At 31.0% G+C, this 19,548-nt stretch overlaps 3 protein-coding genes across 3 annotated transcripts; 2 read left to right on the forward strand and 1 right to left on the reverse strand.

Annotated features, from left to right (window-relative positions):
- Positions 1 to 729: 729 nt before the first annotated feature.
- LOC111801552 (65-kDa microtubule-associated protein 5) lies at positions 730 to 5,398 on the forward strand. Its single transcript, XM_023685581.1, has 11 exons — positions 730 to 991; positions 1,363 to 1,569; positions 1,668 to 1,913; positions 2,021 to 2,236; positions 2,367 to 2,522; positions 2,617 to 2,776; positions 2,869 to 3,020; positions 3,646 to 3,733; positions 4,084 to 4,157; positions 4,232 to 4,306; positions 4,924 to 5,398. Exons 1-11 carry the CDS (start codon positions 941 to 943, stop codon positions 5,173 to 5,175), a joined length of 1,677 nt encoding a protein of 558 aa, XP_023541349.1. The 5' UTR covers positions 730 to 940; the 3' UTR covers positions 5,176 to 5,398.
- Positions 5,399 to 8,443: 3,045 nt separating this feature from the next.
- LOC111802677 (WAT1-related protein At5g07050) lies at positions 8,444 to 12,422 on the reverse strand. The gene is made up of 7 exons (XM_023687126.1): positions 12,214 to 12,422; positions 11,993 to 12,055; positions 11,164 to 11,280; positions 10,801 to 11,044; positions 9,910 to 10,071; positions 9,541 to 9,692; positions 8,444 to 8,681 (listed from the first exon to the last, which is right to left on the reverse strand). The coding sequence occupies exons 1-7, from the start codon at positions 12,420 to 12,422 to the stop codon at positions 8,444 to 8,446; spliced, it is 1,185 nt and encodes a 394-aa protein (XP_023542894.1).
- Positions 12,423 to 18,348: 5,926 nt separating this feature from the next.
- On the forward strand, positions 18,349 to 19,320 carry LOC111802618 (protein MIZU-KUSSEI 1-like). Its single transcript, XM_023687052.1, has one exon. The coding sequence runs from the start codon at positions 18,389 to 18,391 to the stop codon at positions 19,103 to 19,105; it is 717 nt and encodes a 238-aa protein (XP_023542820.1). The 5' UTR covers positions 18,349 to 18,388; the 3' UTR covers positions 19,106 to 19,320.
- The last annotated feature ends 228 nt before the right edge of the window (positions 19,321 to 19,548 follow it).

Raw genomic sequence — 19,548 nt, forward strand, 5'->3', positions numbered from 1 at the left:
CCATACATATTATCAAAAATAAATATGCATTTTGTTGGTATCGGCAGTAACTTTAAATCGTTTTAAGTCTTGTTCACTCATCCTATTATCGGGATCTCTCTCACTCGAATGTAGTATCCGTTCATTCACGTACCTCTCAATTATCGGGTATTACTCAAAAATAATTTTTTTTATTATAAATCTCTTTTAAGTCAATTTTAAATATTAAAAAAAAATAAAAAATGAATTTTGAATAATTTAAAACATTTTTTATGACGTATGTTAGTGATATTAAGCCCATGTTTTAATTATTAAATTCATTTTAGTATTTTTTTTAAACGTATTTTAAATATAAATAAAATATCTTAAATTAATACTTTTTAAAAAAATTTAAACTTCTAAAATACTCATGACCAAATATTTTTAATTTTTTAAAAGGTTTAATATTAATTTTAAAATATTATTAAAGGATTTTTTTTTCTATTTTATTAATTTAACATAAAATATATTTATTGGAAATGCTGTTCACTATCCTATTTTTGTAATTTCTCATTTTTATTTAAAAATTACCCAAAATTAATTAAAAATATTTAAAATATTTCAAATCGAGCAGCATTAATGACTTATATTAATTTATTCGAATTATAATATTTCTGGAAAAAAAAAAAAAACGGAAGGAAATAATAAATATTGTTTTAAAACAAAAGGAGCGCTTGGCGCCAAAAACCTAACTCAAAATCTGCACTTGCCATATTCGGAACGGAATTTATCTGATTAGGGATCTTCGCCATTTCGTAGATTGAAGAAGTAAATCAGTGGCCGATCGAATCGCAATTTCATCTTTGTAACGCTTGTCCGTTTCAATTTTCGATCGGATTCGCTTTTCTCTAGGTTCCTAAGTTTGATTCTCCTTTTTCACCGATTTGTTTTGCGGCAAATCTACTGGATTTTGGCGTTGGAAATGGAGACGGTTCCTCCCACCACTTGCGGTTCTCTCCTCCGCGAGTTGCAGGTTTTCTTTGTCTCTCTACTCTCAATCATTTGATGTTATGTTATGATTTGATAATTGTTTGCTCTTGGAGTTGACGATGTGTAAATTTTACTTTCGTTTGAACTTTCTTGTTCATATGTAAATCATTGAAGTCTGTTGAGGTTCTCTATTATTGATTTGAATAGTTCTGTTGTACGTTAATCACACTCGCTGAGTGTTTATTTTACTTGCTAAGCTTCGTTATCACGTTTGGTATCAAATGAGTTACTTTTGTTCACTTCTCATGGAATGTGGACTCAATTTTACTAGTAAATACAGAGCTGGAACTGACAGTTTTGTGTTCTTGGATTATGTTTAGATTAGTTGACGCTTGATTCTTTGTTGAGATGTAGATTATATGGGATGAAATTGGGGAAAATGATAGTGAAAGAGATAAAATGCTTCTACAACTTGAGCAAGAATGCCTCGATATTTACCGTAGGAAGGTTGAGAGAACGAGAAAGTACAAGGCGGATTTGCTCCAACAGTTAGCAGAAGCAGAAACTGAGATTGCTGGCATTGCATCTGCCCTCGGTGAAGGCTTCTCCTCCTTTTCACGAGTAGGTTCCTGTAGCATAATAAGTTTTTTTTTTAGTCTTCAACTTCCATTTTGACCTTTTGATTTGCCATTTTTTTCCTTTCGTTTCTGTTGGAGAAGGGAAGGGGCACTCTGAAGGAGCAAGTTGGTGCTATAAAACTTATTCTGGAAGAATTGAGATCAAAGAAACGCGAAAAATTAAAGGAATTTTCAGAAGTTCAATCACAGATTGTCTCCTTATGCTCAGAAATAGCAGGAAATGGTCAGTCTAAAAGTTACGTTGATCCGGAAATTAATGAGCGTGATTTAACAGCAAAGAAGCTGGGAGAACTTAAATTGCACCTCCAAGAACTTCAAACTGAAAAGGTTGCCATCTCGTTTGGAACTTGTTTGTTGAGTTTTTCATTTTTTGAAGTACGTAAGTTATAAGTTACATGGGATTTTGTATGAGCCAATTCTCTTCATGTTTGCAGCATTTACGTCTACAAAGGGTGAACAGCAATATCAGTCTCATCCACGAGCTATCGGTGGTGATGTCAGTTGATTTCCTGAAGACTGTAAATGAAGTTCACCCAAGCTTGGGTGACCCTAAAAGTGGCCCCTCGAGGTGTATCAGTAATGATACTCTTGCAAAATTGACCGGTGTAATTCATTCTCTAAAACAGAGCAAACAAGAAAGGCTACAGAAGGTTAATTACATAATCAAGCACCTTGTTTGATCTAATTTCATCGTGTTTCTCTTCCTTTGTGTTTATATGATATTCGGTTCACTCGTGAATTTATTCCATCCTAATTTGTCCCCAACCCCACGTACTGTAGCTTAAAGATCTTGGCAAAAAGTTGACGGATCTATGGAATCTCATGGACGCCCCTGCTGATGAGCGAAAAAGATTTGACCATGTTACTCGTTTAATGTCATCTTCTGTTGACGAGGTGTCTGGGAAAGGATGTCTTGCTTTAGACATCATTGAACAGGTTGTGCCATCATTTGACTTATTTTCTGGTGACCTTAGCAAAAGAGTCCGAGGGTATGCAAAATTAACGAATTCTCATGTTGAACAAATGCCAGGTTGAAGTTGAAGTTGAGCGATTAAATATTTTGAAAACTAGCAAGATGAGGGAGCTGATTTTTAAGAGGCAAGCAGAACTTGAAGAAATATATAGAGGGGTCCATATGGATATAGATGGCGATGCTGCTCGAAAGACTCTTACTAGTCTAATTGATTCAGGTTTAAGACTTATTCTATCATTCAAATTTCCAAGTTTTTCTGGAATTGTACTAAATCTTGATGGTAGTTTTGTGTCAACCTGTCTTTTTCAGGCACTGTCAATCTTTCTGATCTACTTTCTAGCATGGACGATCAGGTCACTGAAGCTAAAGAGCAGGCTTTAAGTAGGAAGGATATCTTGGACAAGGTAGAGAAATGGCAATTTGCATTGCAGGAGGAAAAGTGGCTCGATGACTATGAAAGGGTACAAAATGCATTTCTTTGTGACTATTTACCATATATGAATAGCATGTTATGCCAATTGTTATACTTCAATTGCTTATCACATCCATAGAACTTTAGAAGCTGTTTTGTAAAGTCACTCATTGGTGGTCGCGTGGGTTCTTCACTTCTTGTTGCCATGCGGCATGCTCTCACATGGAAAATTCTTCTTTACGTACTTGTGCATGATTTAGCATTCTCTACTTTAATTACTTCGGGATAGAAGTTCTTAATACTTCAACGATAGAAAATTGTTTGTTCATTATCAATCAATCCAGATCCTAGGGGGAATTGTGGAGAAAAAATAAGACCCTTAGAGGATTTGAGTGATCAGATGCAGTTGGTATCATCTTTGATTCACGGCCGGCTTAAGTAGCTTCTTTAGATTTAATTATAATCTCACTTTAGATTTTTTAACATTTCAAACTTAATTTAAGATAAACAATTTACACAAGAATATGATCTGAGAATATGTGTACTTGTACACATGCAGCGTTTACTTTTCAACATATCTGTTCGTTGCAATGTAAGCTCTAGAAACTGCTGCTAACCCGTGACTGATTAAAATTAGTTTTTTTTTTCTTTTTTTTTGCCTTTTTTCCCCCTAGGATGACAAACGCTATAACGCGGGAAGAGGAGCTCACAAGAATTTGAAACGAGCCGAGAAAGGAAGAGTGCTGGTCACCAAATTACCTTGTGAGCTTTTCATCATGCCCTTAATTTAGCCTTTTTTTAAAATTAAAATTTGAATCATGTTATAATGCTCATGTATGCTATGTTATTTAGAATGGAAAGAAATCATTCATATGTTTATACTGGCATATAATTCTATTTGCCACATAATTGAAAACCTAATTTCTGAAGACTAATAATATTCGAGGACAATGAAATACCAAAATCAAGTTAAACCATACCATCATGAATCCTCGATGCATGTATATTCAGAGGAACAAGACGTACAAAGTTAAACCTTGTTCTTTGATTGCTAAATGTTGCATGCATTTTCAACATCTCTTGTTCCTGATTACGCCGACTTGGTTGTTCAGCGATGGTTGAAAATCTGGCTGCCAAAGTTAAAGCATGGGAATCAGAAAGGGGAATTACTTTCTCGTATGAGAAGGTAAGGAACAGGAAACCGATTTTGGGCTTGAATTGTGCTTGGCTTACTTGTGACCTTGATTTTATATCTTGCAGCTTCCCCTTCTATATACCTTGGAGGAGGACGCAAAGTTGCGGCTGGAGAGAGAAGAGGATAAGCGAAAATCACGGGTACAGATATCGTCTTCTATACCTCTAATATAATTTATCACCACCCATCAAAAGTACCTGACTGTTTTACAAACTTCTGCTAGCTATTTCATTATCATTGCTAGTTCCATGTGTTGGGGGAGCTTAGAAGTGCCTGGTTGAGTGTTGAACAAGAACAAAAGTTAAAACTGAATTATTGATCCAATTGAATAGGGTTTGGTTTGATTTAGTTAGGGACAATCATTTAGTTCTATTCTAAGTAAATGGAATAAAACCGGCAAAAACTTGAACCTAATTCACCTTGTTAAGGCGTAAATCCTCAATTACGGAGTTAGACATTCGAATCTTTCATCTCGATCTTTTATTGAATTGAAAAAAATGACCTCCAACTATATTTGGGATTTAACAAATATTATGTTAAATTGAATTATCATATAGTTCTTAGCTATCAATCTAATCGTTTAGGTTAGTTTTAGAATTTCTATAACAACATGGTGTGAATAAATCGAACCAAATCAAACTAGCTCGATTTAGTTTTCTTACTAGAAATCAAATCAAGTTGTCCAATCCATACCATCCTAATATTAGTTAACACTTAGTATTCTAACTTCAAACAAGTCATTGTGGTAAAAAAACAGGAGCAAAAACGGCTGCAAGAGCAACTTGCATCAGAACAAGAGGCACTGTATGGATCAAAGCCGATAGCTAAGAAACCATTGGGTCAGAGCAACACATTGTTGGGGACTCCCGGGCGGCGGAACGGAACTCCTGGCCGGTATGGGTTTTCCGGCAGCAAAGATCGGAGAGAAAGTGTGAGAGGACCTAACATAATACCAGTCAACTATGTTGCTCTTCCAAAAGATGATTCAGCTTCCAAAGGAGCAGCTTGATGAGCAAGGCCAGGTTATACATTCTAATTCTCATTGTATATCATTCCTTTGCTACTCATCATCAAAGTCATCTCTTGTTTTACTTCTTTTTTCTTATTTTGTTGCATTTCTTATTCTTATTGCATGCTGCAAGGTGGTATTAATCATACTACATTACATGTCTGATTCTCTTGTAAGTGACTGATACCAACAATTGTTACTAACCATCGATCTTAGAGTTGTTTCTCTCTCCCGTGTAAATAGTCGGTTGGAGAGGCATTTTGCCTTGTGTTACAAATAGAAATATCGACTCAATAGGATTTTACAAATAGAAACATAGACATAATTGTTGATATTTTTATTTTATAAAATGTTGATGGAAATGTCGGTGTAAAGCTGATATCTCAATTTTATAAAAACGATGATGGAAATATTGATGAAGTTTAGATGTATATGTCGATGGATATATGTAGAACATCATAAAAATAAAATGCTCTAAAAAACCAATTAAACTATGAGATCTCCCATCAATTGGAGAGGGGATTTAGTAATTCCTTTTAGTTATAGCCTTGTTTTAGTAGATCTGCATGTCGATGTTTTTTTTATGGATTGTCATTTCAAGTGTTGCTCCCCTTGGCTTTCTTACGTCATGATATGGATCCAATAATTTTTTTTGAGGTGATTCGTTGATACATAAACTTCTCCATTTTTTTCCTGAGAAAAGGGGTGATGAATAGATATCTTCATTTTTATATTCATTATTCAGATTAATGAACTAAATCAGATAGTTATATGGGTGAAAGAAAACCGCTTAGATAAATAAAAAAACATTGTTTACAAGGGTGTGAAAACCTCTTATACTGAAAACTTTTTAAAAATCTTGAGAAGTTCAAAAGAAAAACTTAAAGCACAATATTTACTAGTAGTGAGCTTAGGTTGTTATAGGTTCAGTTCAACTCAATATATACGAACCAAACCAAATCATAAAGTTTTTATGGACCAGGTCGATCAGAAAATCCATTTGATAGAGAAATAAACATAAAAAATAGACCCATGCATAAAATTTTATATCATTTTAACCCATTTACTTCTTAATGGTGGTGACATGGCTATAATAATAAAAAATTAAAAAAAAAAAAGATGCCCCATAATTAAAGTGGTGTGTTTGGTTAGTATTAATTAATTAATTAATTAAATAATTATCAACTTAAAAGTAATCCAATGGCAACTAAATAACATAAAAAAAGACCTTAAAATGTTATATAATATAGTGCCTATCTTTATGTTTATATGAAATGATGTGGCGAAATGTCCATGAAAATGAAGTTTATATTATAATAAACAATTTATTAAAAATTCTTAATTTTTAATTAACAATAAAACAACTATGGAATTATTGTGGTAATTCAACCAAAATAAATAAATAAAATAAATAAAGATTTTAGTGTGGTTTGTTTGGTCATTCCCATGATCTTAAAATCCATTATTGAGTTGCTTTATTTGGATAACTTTAATTCTTAATTTTGTTTCCAACAAATTACTAAAAATACTCTCAAAGGCTTTAATTTATTTTAATTTTCTTTAAAAATAATATTTATTAAAGTTGTAAATTTAGTAATTAGATAAAAATATTTAAAGAAAATCTACATAATTATAAATATTACAAAAATAAAACTACCCATTTAAATATTTTTTTTTAAATTTACAAAAAAAATCATTAATCACTTTAATATGAAAATTTTCAAAGTTATTTGAAAGTATAAAAATTATATTTATTATAATAATTTTGCAGTTAAATCCGCCCATGGGTTTAGGAGTAATTTAATAAAGATAATATATAAAGTAAAAAGTAAATTATTAAAATTGTATTGATGTATGATTGCATGCAATTAATTGATACGAATTTTAGGATTTTAATAATAATATTATTTAAAGTGTGTCAATGTTGAGTCCTCAACTCATGTTTTTATATTATTTTATCCATTGTGTGTGTTTTTTTAATTGCTTCTTTCATTTTCACACTTTTTTTTCTTTTAATAAAATTAAAAGGGTGTAATTATTTGCTCATTATCATTAAAAACACGTCGGGGAGGTTTCCACACTCTTGTAAGGAATGCTTCATTCCTCAGAATGACTCCCTTGAGGGTCGAACGTCCTCGTTGATACACCACCGGTGTTTGGCTCGATACCATTTGTAACAGCCTAATCCCACCGTCAGCAGATATTGTCCTCTTTGGACTTTCCCTTCCGAGCTTTCCCCTTAAGGTTTTTAAAACACATCTCATAGGAAGAGGTTTCCACACTCTTAAGGAATGTTTCGTTCCCCTCTCCAACCGACGTAGGATCTCACAATCCACCCCCTGGGGTGCCAACGTCATCGCTGACACTCGTTCGTTCTCGTTGACGTTCCCATCTCCAATCGACGTGTGATCTCACAATCCACTCCTTTTCTGCTAGCGTACCATAAAAATATAGTTTTATTTCGTTAAAAAAATTTAAAAATACATTCAAATTTTAAATAATTATTCAAAATGTATTTAATAGTATTGTTTTTTTATTTTAAATAGTAATAATATTATTATTTAGGCAAATCTTTGGTAGATTCTTTGAGTTAGGTTTAACTCCAATTTCTAATTTTAAATTTATTAATCTTTGTCATTAAGTTCACTAAAACAATAAAATATTAAAAAAAATTAATTTATGACATTCTCTTGCTATTGTGTCATTTTTAATATATTAATAATTTCTTTCTTTATTTAAAAAATTATTATTTTTTGTTTAAAAATTTAATTCAAATGATATAAATATAATTATTCGTAAACAATCGGATAGAACTAAGAAAGAAATCGGGACATAAACTTAACAAAGTTTCGTAAGATCACAACTTATATTAATTAATTAATTATATATATATATATATATTTATTTATTTATTTTGTCACGAGTACAAAATATTACAAAACCCAAGAACTCAAACATCATAAATATATGAAAATCATGCTTTTCATCATAATACGAGTAGATGCTTTCTGGGATCGAACGCTTTCATTCTTCATACGAAACTAATGAATGTTGGGTCGGGGTTCTGCCTTATCATAAAAGTAGGAGTTGGCCGGTAAAGCAAACTCCCTCCTTAAACGAGCACGGGGCTTAATCAAGTAGAATTGGGTTGCGTTGCTTTAGTAGGACTACGCCAGTACGACTGAATAAAGGTAAATCCTTCTCCTACGACACCAAAAACCAGGCTCGAACTTTGACGAAAATGCCCCTCCCCAACGCTAAATCATTCTCATGGGTTTTGGTTCGGCTTGATGGGGCTTTCAGGGTCGGGCATGGAAATAATAAGTGAATTCGAGAGCTTATTAGGTTCGAGATTTAGATTATTATTATTTGGTTGAGAAGAAAGCTTAATTGCTTGTGGTAATTTATGAGCATCATCAACAGCACTTTTGGTCTCCAAATTCTCCTTATGCTTCCCCCATAGGACTGAATATAATCCAAATACTATCAAGATGGATCCTATTATTCTGTCACATCACAAATCATATAATTTTGTTAATAATTAGGGATTTAATGATATATATATATATATATATATATATATATATATATATATATATATATATATATCTCGCTCGGAAATTTGGACGTATCAATGCAAGTAATAATTAAGTTCATATCGTGTTCTCTTTAAAACAAACATAGACTCGGGCGATAGTTTCGAGTTGGACTAAAAAAAAAAAGTGATAGTTTCGAGTTTGTCTCGATTTTATTTAAAAAAATTCAATAATACCCGTAATACCCTTATCGTTAGTACCATATTTAAAAAATACATTATTCTTTATTAAAAAAATTAAAAAATTATTACCGTCAATATATTTCGAAAACTAATTATCTATACCTTATATATCATCTTCAATTTTAAGAGTATTTTTTTAATTTTTTTAAACTTTAAATTTATTTTTAAAGTTCTTAAAAAAATTAAAGATATTAACGTTTAAAACATATAAATTATATATATTATATATATATATACACTAAGAAATAAAAATTACTTTAATTTTTCTATAGTAATTTTTATACGATAGTAAAAAAAATCCAAATAAATAAAATTATTTTGATAAAAATATATTATAAAATATTATAAATTATATATCTATATATATATATACACTAAAAAATAAAAATTACTTTAATTTTTCTATAGTAATTTTTATAGGATAGTAAAAAAAAATAATCCAATATAAATAAAATTATTTTGATAAAAATATATTAAAAAATATTATAAATTATATATATATATATATATACTAAAAAATAAAAATTACTTTAATTTTTCTATAGTAATTTTTATAGNTAAAAATATATTAAAAAATAATTACTTACCCTCCAAGGTAAATTTTTTCAGATAGGATGAAAGAGCCCATGATGGCTACAATGATCATCATCAAAGGGCTAAATGCTGTTGCAAAAACAGGTCCTCTCTTCTTCATCACCAACCCTTGTACATAATATGAAATACTTGACGTCACAATTCCCTTCAAAAAAAAAAAAAAAAAAACCCGTTAGGTTAAAAACTCGAGCTACGTAAACCCTAACCCTAATGTACGTGAACCGACAATATCGATAATATTTTTAACCGAAATGTCCCTAAGGGACCTTTACGTTAAATATGAAATTCTCGTATTGGTTCGATATCATATTATTGTGACGATAAAGATTAGTCGGGTTTGTGAGAGCGGTTCGGGAGCTTACGGCGTAGGCGGCAGCAAGGAGGTTCATGTCCCAACCAATTCTCCAAACAGAAGCTTTGTGTTCGGCTACTACAGTCACAGCTATGGCTTGTAAAGTCCCCATAAAGCATACTAGTGTGGTGAGGGTTAGCTGGTGGTTCATGTATGTCTTCAATGCTTGATTCTGCACCCCGAAAAAGAAAGACGGTCAACGGTTTCGAATTGATGTTACGAGATTATTCTTTCGAAATAGAAAAAACCGTCATCTGGGATTCTAAAACTCGACACGGTATACTTTGTAGAACTCGAACACGTTGTTCATATAAAGACCGTTTCATTGAAATAGAAAAAACCGTCATCTGGGATTTAAAAATTCGACACTGTACACTTTGTACAACTCAAACACATCGTTTATATGAAGTCCGTTTCATCGAAATAGAAAAAACCGTCATCTGGGATTTTAAAACTCGACACTGTACACTTTGTACAACTCAAACACGTCGTTTATATGAAGTCCGTTTCATCGAAATAGAAAAAACCGTCATCTGGGATTCTAAAACTTGACACTGTACACTTTGTACAACTCAAACATGTCGTTTATATAAAGCTCGTTCATTGAAATAGAAAAAACCGTCATCTGGGATTTTAAAACTCGACATTGTACACTTTATATAACTCAAACAAGTCGTTTATATAAAGACCATTTTACCGAAAACCAAACCGAATCAAGACCCAGGATCAACGGTTTCAAACTGACGTTAAGTAATAATTCATTTGAAATAGAAAAAACCGCCATTTGGGATTCTAAAACTCCACCGTACACTTTGTACAACTCAAACACGTCATTTATATAAAACCCGTTTCACCAAAAAACAAACCGAAACAAGACCCGGGTTCTTTCCGGGGCTAATACCTGCAAGACGAAAAGAGAAGACCAAGCAAGAGTGGCAATAATGAGGAAAATTGAGCCTTTGAACCAATCTTTATTGGCAGAAGCTTGATCATTAGAACTTGTGGGAACATGAGAGTGTTTAGACCAAGCCATTTGAATCAGTGGGCCTTTGTATAATGTCATCAGCATAGCTCCTATCACTGTCACTAAAGTTCCCAAGAACTTGGCTTGGCATCTCAGCTTCTTCATCTCTAATTTTTCCATCCTTGTTCAAGAAAAAATTGCAATTTTCCATCAAAATCAAAGAGAAAAATGAGAAATTTTTAGGTTTTGATCCAAAAAGAAGTGGATGTTCTTGCATTTTGATGTTTTTGATTGAAGTACCTGAAGATCACAGCCATCACGAATGTCATTGCAGGCAGCATGTTGCTCATGGCACACGAGAAAGTTGGTGAAGTGTATTTCAATCCAGCATAATAGAAGTTTTGATCGATAACGGGGCTGCAAAATTGTAAATAGTGTTTGTTTTTAGCATGATAATGAGTTTAGTTCTTATTTGGATGTTCAAATCGACGTGGGATCCCATAATATCCGCTAGCAGTGAGCTTAGGTTGTTAAAAATGATATCAGAGCTAGACACCGGGCGATGGGCCAACGAGGAGGTTGAACCCTAAAGGGGGTGGACACGACGTGGATTGGAGGGTCCCACATCGGTTTGAGAGAGGAACGAGTTCCAGTGAGGACGCTGGGTCCCGTAAAGAGGTGGATTGTGGGATCCCACATCGGTTGGAGAGGGGAACGAAACATTGCTTACAAGGGTGTGAAAACCTCTCTCTAGTAAACGTGTTTTAGAACCTTGAGGAAAAGCCCGAAAGGAAAAGCTTAAAGAAGACAATATATGTTAACGGTGGGCTTAGACTATTACATATCCTAACCCTATTTGTAGCGTATGTTAGTGTTGTGTTGTGACTTGTGAATATTTGATATTTGAGTTTTATGAGATTTTAGTTATTAATATGATATGTACTGTAAAAAAAATTAAAACAACCCGACAACTCAACCCAACCCAACTAGAAAATAAAGAGTTGAGTTGGGTTGTGAACCCTACCTCGGTTCGTTCGAGTTCGAGTTAGTAAAAAAAATTCCCTCAATAGAACCCAACCCAGCTCAACCCGTGTACATCTCAGGTATTGAAGTAAAGAAAATTACTCACCCAAGCAAAGCCAACACGAAGATTTGAGTGAAAACTTTGAGAGTTATCTTCGGTTGTCCTCTCCTGAAATCGAAGTGAAAAAAAGTATAAACGACAAATATTCCCGACCCGTAAGTTCGAAAGGGAAAACAACTTCAATTCTCGTAATAAACGACAAAAAAAAGCGTTTTATTTTCAAAATAGAGTCGAGAAACTTCGAACGGGAGACAAGAGGACGTTACCGTTCGAAGAAGAAAGCGAAGGGAGCAATAGAAGCGGTAGCGAAAGCGTGTCGATATACGACGAGAACGTAATGGCTCATCCCTCTACTAAGAGAGACTTTGGAGATGATGTTCATGCCAGCATATCCAAATTGTAAGGACATCATGGCAAAGTAAGGCTTTGAATTCTCAACAAAGCTACTCCAACAGCTCAAGCTTAGCTTTCCCATTTTCTCGGGAAAATATGAAGATTTCCCACTAATTTTCCGGGAAAGTAGAGAGAGAAAGAAGTGATGTGAGAGAAAGTCTATGTGTTTCTTCCTACACAAACCTGATATTTATAGCCTTCTTGAGGGAATCTTTTTCCTTCATTATTTATTTATTTATTTAATACAAATTTTTGTTTACGATATAATTATATAAACATATATTTAAGATAAAAATTTTAAAATACATATTGAAACGCTAATTTCTCGTACTTACCCAATGTGTTCCATATTTCATCGAGTGCTTCGGGCTGTTGGCTTACCTAGCGGTTGCCCGTTGCTCCTACTGCTCGTTTGATGGGCTCTGCACTCGGCCCATACAGTAGAATTTCGAAGAAAGACTATTGATAGCTGAGAATTATGAAGTGAAATTTCTATTCTCAATAAAGCACTCGACCTCTTCTATTCGTTCAGTATAATGTTAGGTCTTAAAAAATGTTCAAACTCGACCTGTATCACGAAAATTACGAAAATACCCTTACAAAAGAGATTGGAGAGATTTGCGCTTTTAAGATATTTCTATCACATTGTTATTATTGTTTGATGACATATGAATTAGTTAATTAGTGGAAAATAAAAATTAAAAAAATTAAAATAAATAAATAAATAATTGAAGAAAATTATTGTTGATAAAGTAGAGACGTGATGGAATGAGAAATTGATTACAATGAATGTTGGGAATATGAAAAAAAAATAATAATAATAAATAAATAATAAAAAAGGTTAAAATTTTTGTTTTTATTTAATTTTTTATTTTAAAAAGTGATTTTCTTTTTTAAATATAATTTATTAATATTCTCTTCCCAAATCCTCTCTAGTGGATACTACTTCATTTCCTCTTTCTTTGATGCCCACTCTATTTTTTTTTTTTTAATTTAAAATTTCCCCCTAATTCTCCTCGTGAATAAAACAAAGACCCGATCCCGATCAATTCATATCTCGTTTGATAATTATTTGAATTTTAAAAATTAAGTTTATAAATACTGTAACTGCCCAAATCCACCGAAGGGAGTGGAAGCGAGGACTGGCCTCGAGGAGTGAATCAGTTGGAGGGAGGAACGAAATGCTAGGCCCTAATGAGGTGGATTGTGAGATCCCGTATCAGTTGGAGAGGGGAACGAAGCATAGAGTGTGAAAACCTCTCCCTAACCGATTGCGTTTTAAAAACCTTGAGAGAAGCTCAAAAGGGAAAGTCCAAAGCGAACAATATCTACTAGTAGTGGACTTGAGATATTACAAACACTATTTTTATTTTAAAATTTTGTTTCGTTGATTCCTTCTAATGAGGCCTTAACTCGTTTCAAAAATATGCCTTCGTCATCATTCTATTAGGTTAACTCTACTCGAGGATCATTTAGAAATTAATTTCAAATTTTATAAATTAATTTAATTTAAAATAAAATTTAAACTTGAGGGACTAATTTGAAATAAATTTAAACTAATTCAAGGACCAAACGCTAAATAAATGAAATTCTAATTTTATGAATAATAAAAATTAGATTCAACTCACACCAGGATAAAAATGTAATTTACCATCATTCGACCAGTTAAATATTAATAATATATTTTTAAAAAGATTATAGATTTTCTCCGGATATTTTTTAAACCTTTTCGAAAGTTTAAGAATATTTTAAAATAAATTATTAATGGTTTCCATCTAAAATGTATGACGATTGTATTTTTTATTTTTTAACTTAAAAGGATATTTTTAGGATTTTTTTTAGTTCCAACAATATTATTAAAACTTTTAAAAGTTAAAAAATATTTTTATTAATTTAGTTTCTTTCTATTTATTTTCACAGTAATAGAAATCTAAATCTAATAAAAAATTAATTATTTAAAAATAAAAATATAATATAATAAATTAATTTAAATATTCAAAAACACTAAAAATGTTTAAAAAAAATAAAATTCCTTATTTTCAACATTTTTGACGTTTAAAAATGTTTAAATGAATTTATACATATAATTATATATAATATATATATATTTTGCATAAAAAATAATATTAAAACATATAAAACAAATAATGGAAGGTTCCAAAAGAGTTACATTAAAAAAGAGAGTGGGTTACGCATCATACACCCAACACGAATCCTGCTGGAGCTCAAGTGGATAAGAATACAAATTAATAAATTAAATAAATAATTATCTATTTAGTCCCTCTAATTTTAAAAATTACATTTTCATCCACAAAAATAAAGTTATAGTAAATATCTATTCGGTCCCTCGGTTTCTAAAAATTACATTTTGATTTTTAAGATTTGTAAAATGATTTTCTATTCACGGTAAAAAAAAATTAAATGTATTTTTAGTCCCTAAAGTTACAGCAAATATCTATTTGGTCCCTCAAATTCTAAAAAATTACATTTTGATTTTATTTGCAAAATAATTTATAATTCAAGGAAAAAAAATATTTTTATAAATGTGGTCCTTAAAAAAACGATTATTGATGTACACAAAAAAGAGAAAAAGAAAAGATGACGTGGCAAAGATGTCGTAAGATTATTTAATTTTATATTAATTTTTGGGTGATGGTACGATGATGTCAGATTCTCTCCTCCACCGTCATCCTATTTTTAATATTATATATAGACCAAAATCCACCGCTAGCTATTGTTCTTTTTAGGTTTTCTCTTCCGGGCTTCCACTCAAAGTTTTAAAACGGGACTTCCTCTCAAAGCTTTAAAACGAGACTTCCCCTTAAGGCTTTAAAACATGTTTGCTAAGGGAAGGTTTCCACACCCTTATAAATGATGTTTTGTTCTCCTCCCCAACCAACGTAGGACATCACAATCCACTCCCTTTTATGTGGGACTCTTTCCTTCCTCCAATCGATGTGGGACCCTCGCCAAATCCAGGACACTGACACTCTTTTCTTTCTCCAATCGATGTGGGACCCCTGCCAAATCCACCCCTTTTGGACCCAGCGTCTTTACTGACATATAGCCTCATGTCTATCCTCCGATCGATGTGGGACCCCTGCCAAATCCACCCCATTTGGGGCCAGCGTTCTTATTGCACATCGTCTCATGTCTACCCTCTTTGGGGAACAATAAGAAGGCTGACACATTGTTCAGTGTCTCACTTTGATACCATTTCAGTACAAAAAAATCCTTAAAAAATGTTTCAATATTACTACTTTTTTTCAGTACAACGCACGTATAAGATTTAAGCTTTTAAAGAAATATGTATTAATTACAATTGAGTTATACTCAATTTACTTATTATATGTCACGTTAGTATCATTTAATATTTATTTTTGCAGTGTGTAAATAAAAAAATTAATATATATTAAAAAAAAAAAGGACTAATATCAAATTATTGGGTTTCTATAAGGAAGGTTGTTGGTTCTTAGAACAACAAATAATTAGATAGAAGAATAAATGCCTTTATGCAGCTAATCGATGGGGATTCTAAAATTAAAATCTAATATTAAAAAAAAAAAAAAAAAAAAAANTATAACCACGTGGATTATTACCTATCTTTTTTTTAATATTTAAAAATTTAAAAGTTTAAGAATATTTTTTAAACTTTTAAAAATTTAAAATTATTTGAATTTTAAACAAAATAACAATAATTTATGTTTCCCATTAAAATAGTTTTTAATTTTTTTAAAATTAAATATATCATAAAACTCGATATTTTTTAGATAAAATATAAGGTATATAATAATAATAATAATAATAATAATAATAATAATAAATATGATTTTTATTCAATTTATTTTTTTTTTTAAAAAAAGGAAAACTATTTTGTAATATATTATACGATGTTGGTGACGTAAGCATATTTTAATTGTGGATAGATATCAAATAATTCCATTGGTATTAATTTTTGTTCCCCAAAAATATACAAACAATAATTAATTTTTAAAAAATTAAAAAACTTGTTAGTGGAGCTGATTCCAAAATAATAATAAAATAAATAAAATAAAATTATAAAGTGGAGCACTAAGAAGAATATTCCTTTTAGGAATATTCCTAACATATGGGTATCTAATCATCCCAAATAATTATTCATTACCTAGGATTGTGATTTATAAAATATTGTTACTTAGAGTAATAAACTTTTACCCCCAAAAAGTAAGTTTTTTTTTACTTTTAATAAAATTAATTTTAAATTAATTCCGAGAATTAAATTAAAATTTATAGAAAATATAGGGATTATAAAAATGTATATATATTTTTTTGGATCAAGAATATAACTCGAACCCTAATTTTAATTTCTAATAATTTGAGTTTATAACTATATAAATTAATAATAAAATGATTTTTATATTAATTTTAATGTAAAGAATAAAAAAAAAATACAATGTAATTGAAATTATCAAAATGAAAATGAACACGTGTGAAGTATGTAAGGATACAAATAAAGTGTTGTTTTTTTTTTTGTTAATATTTTTTATTATTATTCTTTCTAGAAGGTCGTCTATGTCTTGGTTCCTACTTCTTATTTCAATCTATTCTTGCAAAATTCTTCGTATAATTTGTAAAAAAGAAAATATTAATTTTTTAAAAATTAAAAATAATTTCTATTCTTCATCTAATATCTAGTAAAAAAACATAAAACATTATAATGATTTTAATAATATTTCACCAAAATATATATATATAGATATATATATATAATATAATATAATAATACGACGTAGTTTTAGACACTTTTATATATTTACTAAATGAATAAAGAAAAATTCAAGAAATATGTATAGTAAATTATTTATAGAAAGAATAGAGATGAAAAATATAATTTTAGTCTCCGTGCCTATTTAATTAATAGGAAAAATACGTCAATCTTTTTGAAGATAAATAAAAAATAAAAAAATATATGCTTGAAGATAAAAAAAAAAAAACATAAATTAATTTAGTAAAATTTGTTTGAAATGATCCAAAAAATTTTTGGCCTACTTACAATGTTTATAAGCATTTATTTATATATATTTATTATTAAAAAAATATAACTAGAGTCAATGGAAATTAGCAACTATATTAATTTATATAAATATATAAATTTAATCCTCATGTTTTCTATGACTTTTGTTTTTCTTATTAATAAAATAATAATAATAATAATAAGCAAGTCAACGGACATCATTTTGACTTAATTTAATAGATAAAAAATCCATAATTTGATTTTTTTACTTTGAATTATGTTGAAAGAAATTAATAATAACATTAATATTACTTACCATACAATTACATGTTACATATATTTATTTATTTTTATTTATTATCTCATCACTAGTAAAATAATTTTTATTTTTATTTATTTATTTACTATTTAACTATTTTGGAGGTATTTTAAAATTTATATTAAAATTGAGGAGTAAATCTTAATTAAATATTTAAAAATAAATAAATAAATAGACACTTTAATACAATAATTCCAGTAAATGTCTAAATAGCTCAAATCAACTAGGTTGAGTTCGGTTAAAAATTTTACAACCCGAACAGTTTGGTTAAGTTTAAGAAATGTTTAAATATGACCCGACCCAACTCATGAACAAATCTAATTGGTCCGTCTTATTACTCGTGTGTTAAAAAAAGAATAAATAAATAAAGTAAAAAATGTTAATTATATCTATATGTTTTTGTCTTAATGTTTAATTAATAGAAAAAATATAATATAAATAATTAAATTGAAATAACACCCCATCATGAACTAAATCATATAATTAAAAAAAAAAAAAAAAAAAAAAAAAAAAAAAAAAAAAAAAAAAAAAANAAAAACTAAGAAAATGAAGCAAAATAGTCAACATATGCATTTAAGAAAATAATATATTTACAAAATAATAATAATAATAATAATAATAATAATTCAAATTAATTCAATCGTGCATGCCATAACGAATTAGCTCTTCTTATACGAACTCTCCACCACCGCCGTGTTTACCAACAACCCATTTCTCTGTAGTTACACCGACAAAAATGGCTGAGCCGAGAAAATTCTCGTCGCCGGCGCTACAATCGTCTCCGTCGCCGCCGCCGCGGCCAGCAATTTCACTCCAACCATCTCCAAAACGATCAGGTTTTTCAAAACCTACAAAACTCCTCCGGCAAATCCGTACAGTTTTCCGTACGCTTCCGATACTGTCGCCGGCGTGCCGATTTCCGATCAACGGAAGTCGTCTCCACGACGGCCACGTCCATGGCGGCGATCGGATTACTGGAACGATCTTCGGATACCGGAAATCGCGAGTGAATCTCGTGTTTCAAGAAAGCCCTAGGTGCCTGCCGATTTTAATTTTGGAATTGGCGATTCCGACGGGGAAACTCCTCCGGGACATGGGGGTAGGTCTTGTCAGGCTCGCCTTGGAGTGCGAGAAGCGGCCGTCGGAGAAGAGGAAGATTCTGGAGGAGCCGATTTGGACATTGTACTGTAATGGTAAGAAATCGGGATATGGAGTTCGGCGAGATCCGTCGGAGGAGGATCTGAAGATTATGCAGACTTTGAACGCGGTGTCCATGGGCGCCGGGGTGATTCCGGCGGAGGATGTGGCGGAGACGGTGGACGGCGATCAATTGACGTATATGAGAGTGGATTTTGAGCGAGTGACTGGATCGAAGGACTCGGAGACGTTCTATATGATAAATCCTGAGAGCAATAATGGCGGTGAATTAAGCGTCTTCTTGGTTAGAATTTGAACGTGAGATCTCAAATCAACCACTGACTATGATACCATTTTGTAACAATCCATGTCTACCACCGCACTCAATTTAGTAACTGGTTATGATCCCATTTGTAACAATCCTCCATGTCTACCACTACTTAATTCAATGACTAGCTATGTTACCATTTGTAACAATTCATGTCTACCGCTGCTCAATTCAATGATTGATTATGATATCATTTATAACAATAATGTCTATTTTGACCCGTTACATTCATCTTACAGATTTAAATCTCTCCACTCCCTTGTAAGAAATATTTTGTTCTTCTCCGGCCCATATGAGATCTCACAATCATACAAAATAAATTCGGGTGTATTCCAAACGTTTGAAAAGTTTCATTTTTATTATATAACTTTGAAAAACCATAGTTAAAATTGTTATCATAATCATTCATTACATATCATCTATTAGTGATT

Source organism: Cucurbita pepo, chromosome LG09, assembly GCF_002806865.2.
Source record: "Cucurbita pepo subsp. pepo cultivar mu-cu-16 chromosome LG09, ASM280686v2, whole genome shotgun sequence".
Taxonomy (NCBI): Eukaryota; Viridiplantae; Streptophyta; class Magnoliopsida; order Cucurbitales; family Cucurbitaceae; genus Cucurbita; species Cucurbita pepo.

What these genes read in the sequence shown, in the direction of transcription:
- LOC111801552 (XM_023685581.1), top strand. Translation starts at nt 941, where the DNA reads ATGGAGACGGTTCCTCCCACCACTTGCGGTTCTCTCCTCCGCGAGTTG. An exon ending in CTTTAGACATCATTGAACAG is followed by an intron (nt 2,523 to 2,616) that starts GTTGTGCCATCA and finishes AACAAATGCCAG; the next exon opens with GTTGAAGTTGAAGTTGAGCG. An exon ending in GGCTCGATGACTATGAAAGG is followed by an intron (nt 3,021 to 3,645) that starts GTACAAAATGCA and finishes TTTTCCCCCTAG; the next exon opens with GATGACAAACGCTATAACGC.
- LOC111802677 (XM_023687126.1), bottom strand. Translation starts at nt 12,422, where the DNA reads ATGGGAAAGCTAAGCTTGAGCTGTTGGAGTAGCTTTGTTGAGAATTCA. An exon ending in TCCTTGCTGCCGCCTACGCC is followed by an intron (nt 9,693 to 9,909) that starts GTAAGCTCCCGA and finishes TTTTTTTTGAAG; the next exon opens with GGAATTGTGACGTCAAGTAT. An exon ending in GAAAAAATTTACCTTGGAGG is followed by an intron (nt 8,682 to 9,540) that starts GTAAGTAATTAT and finishes GTGATGTGACAG; the next exon opens with AATAATAGGATCCATCTTGA.
- LOC111802618 (XM_023687052.1), top strand. Translation starts at nt 18,389, where the DNA reads ATGGCTGAGCCGAGAAAATTCTCGTCGCCGGCGCTACAATCGTCTCCG.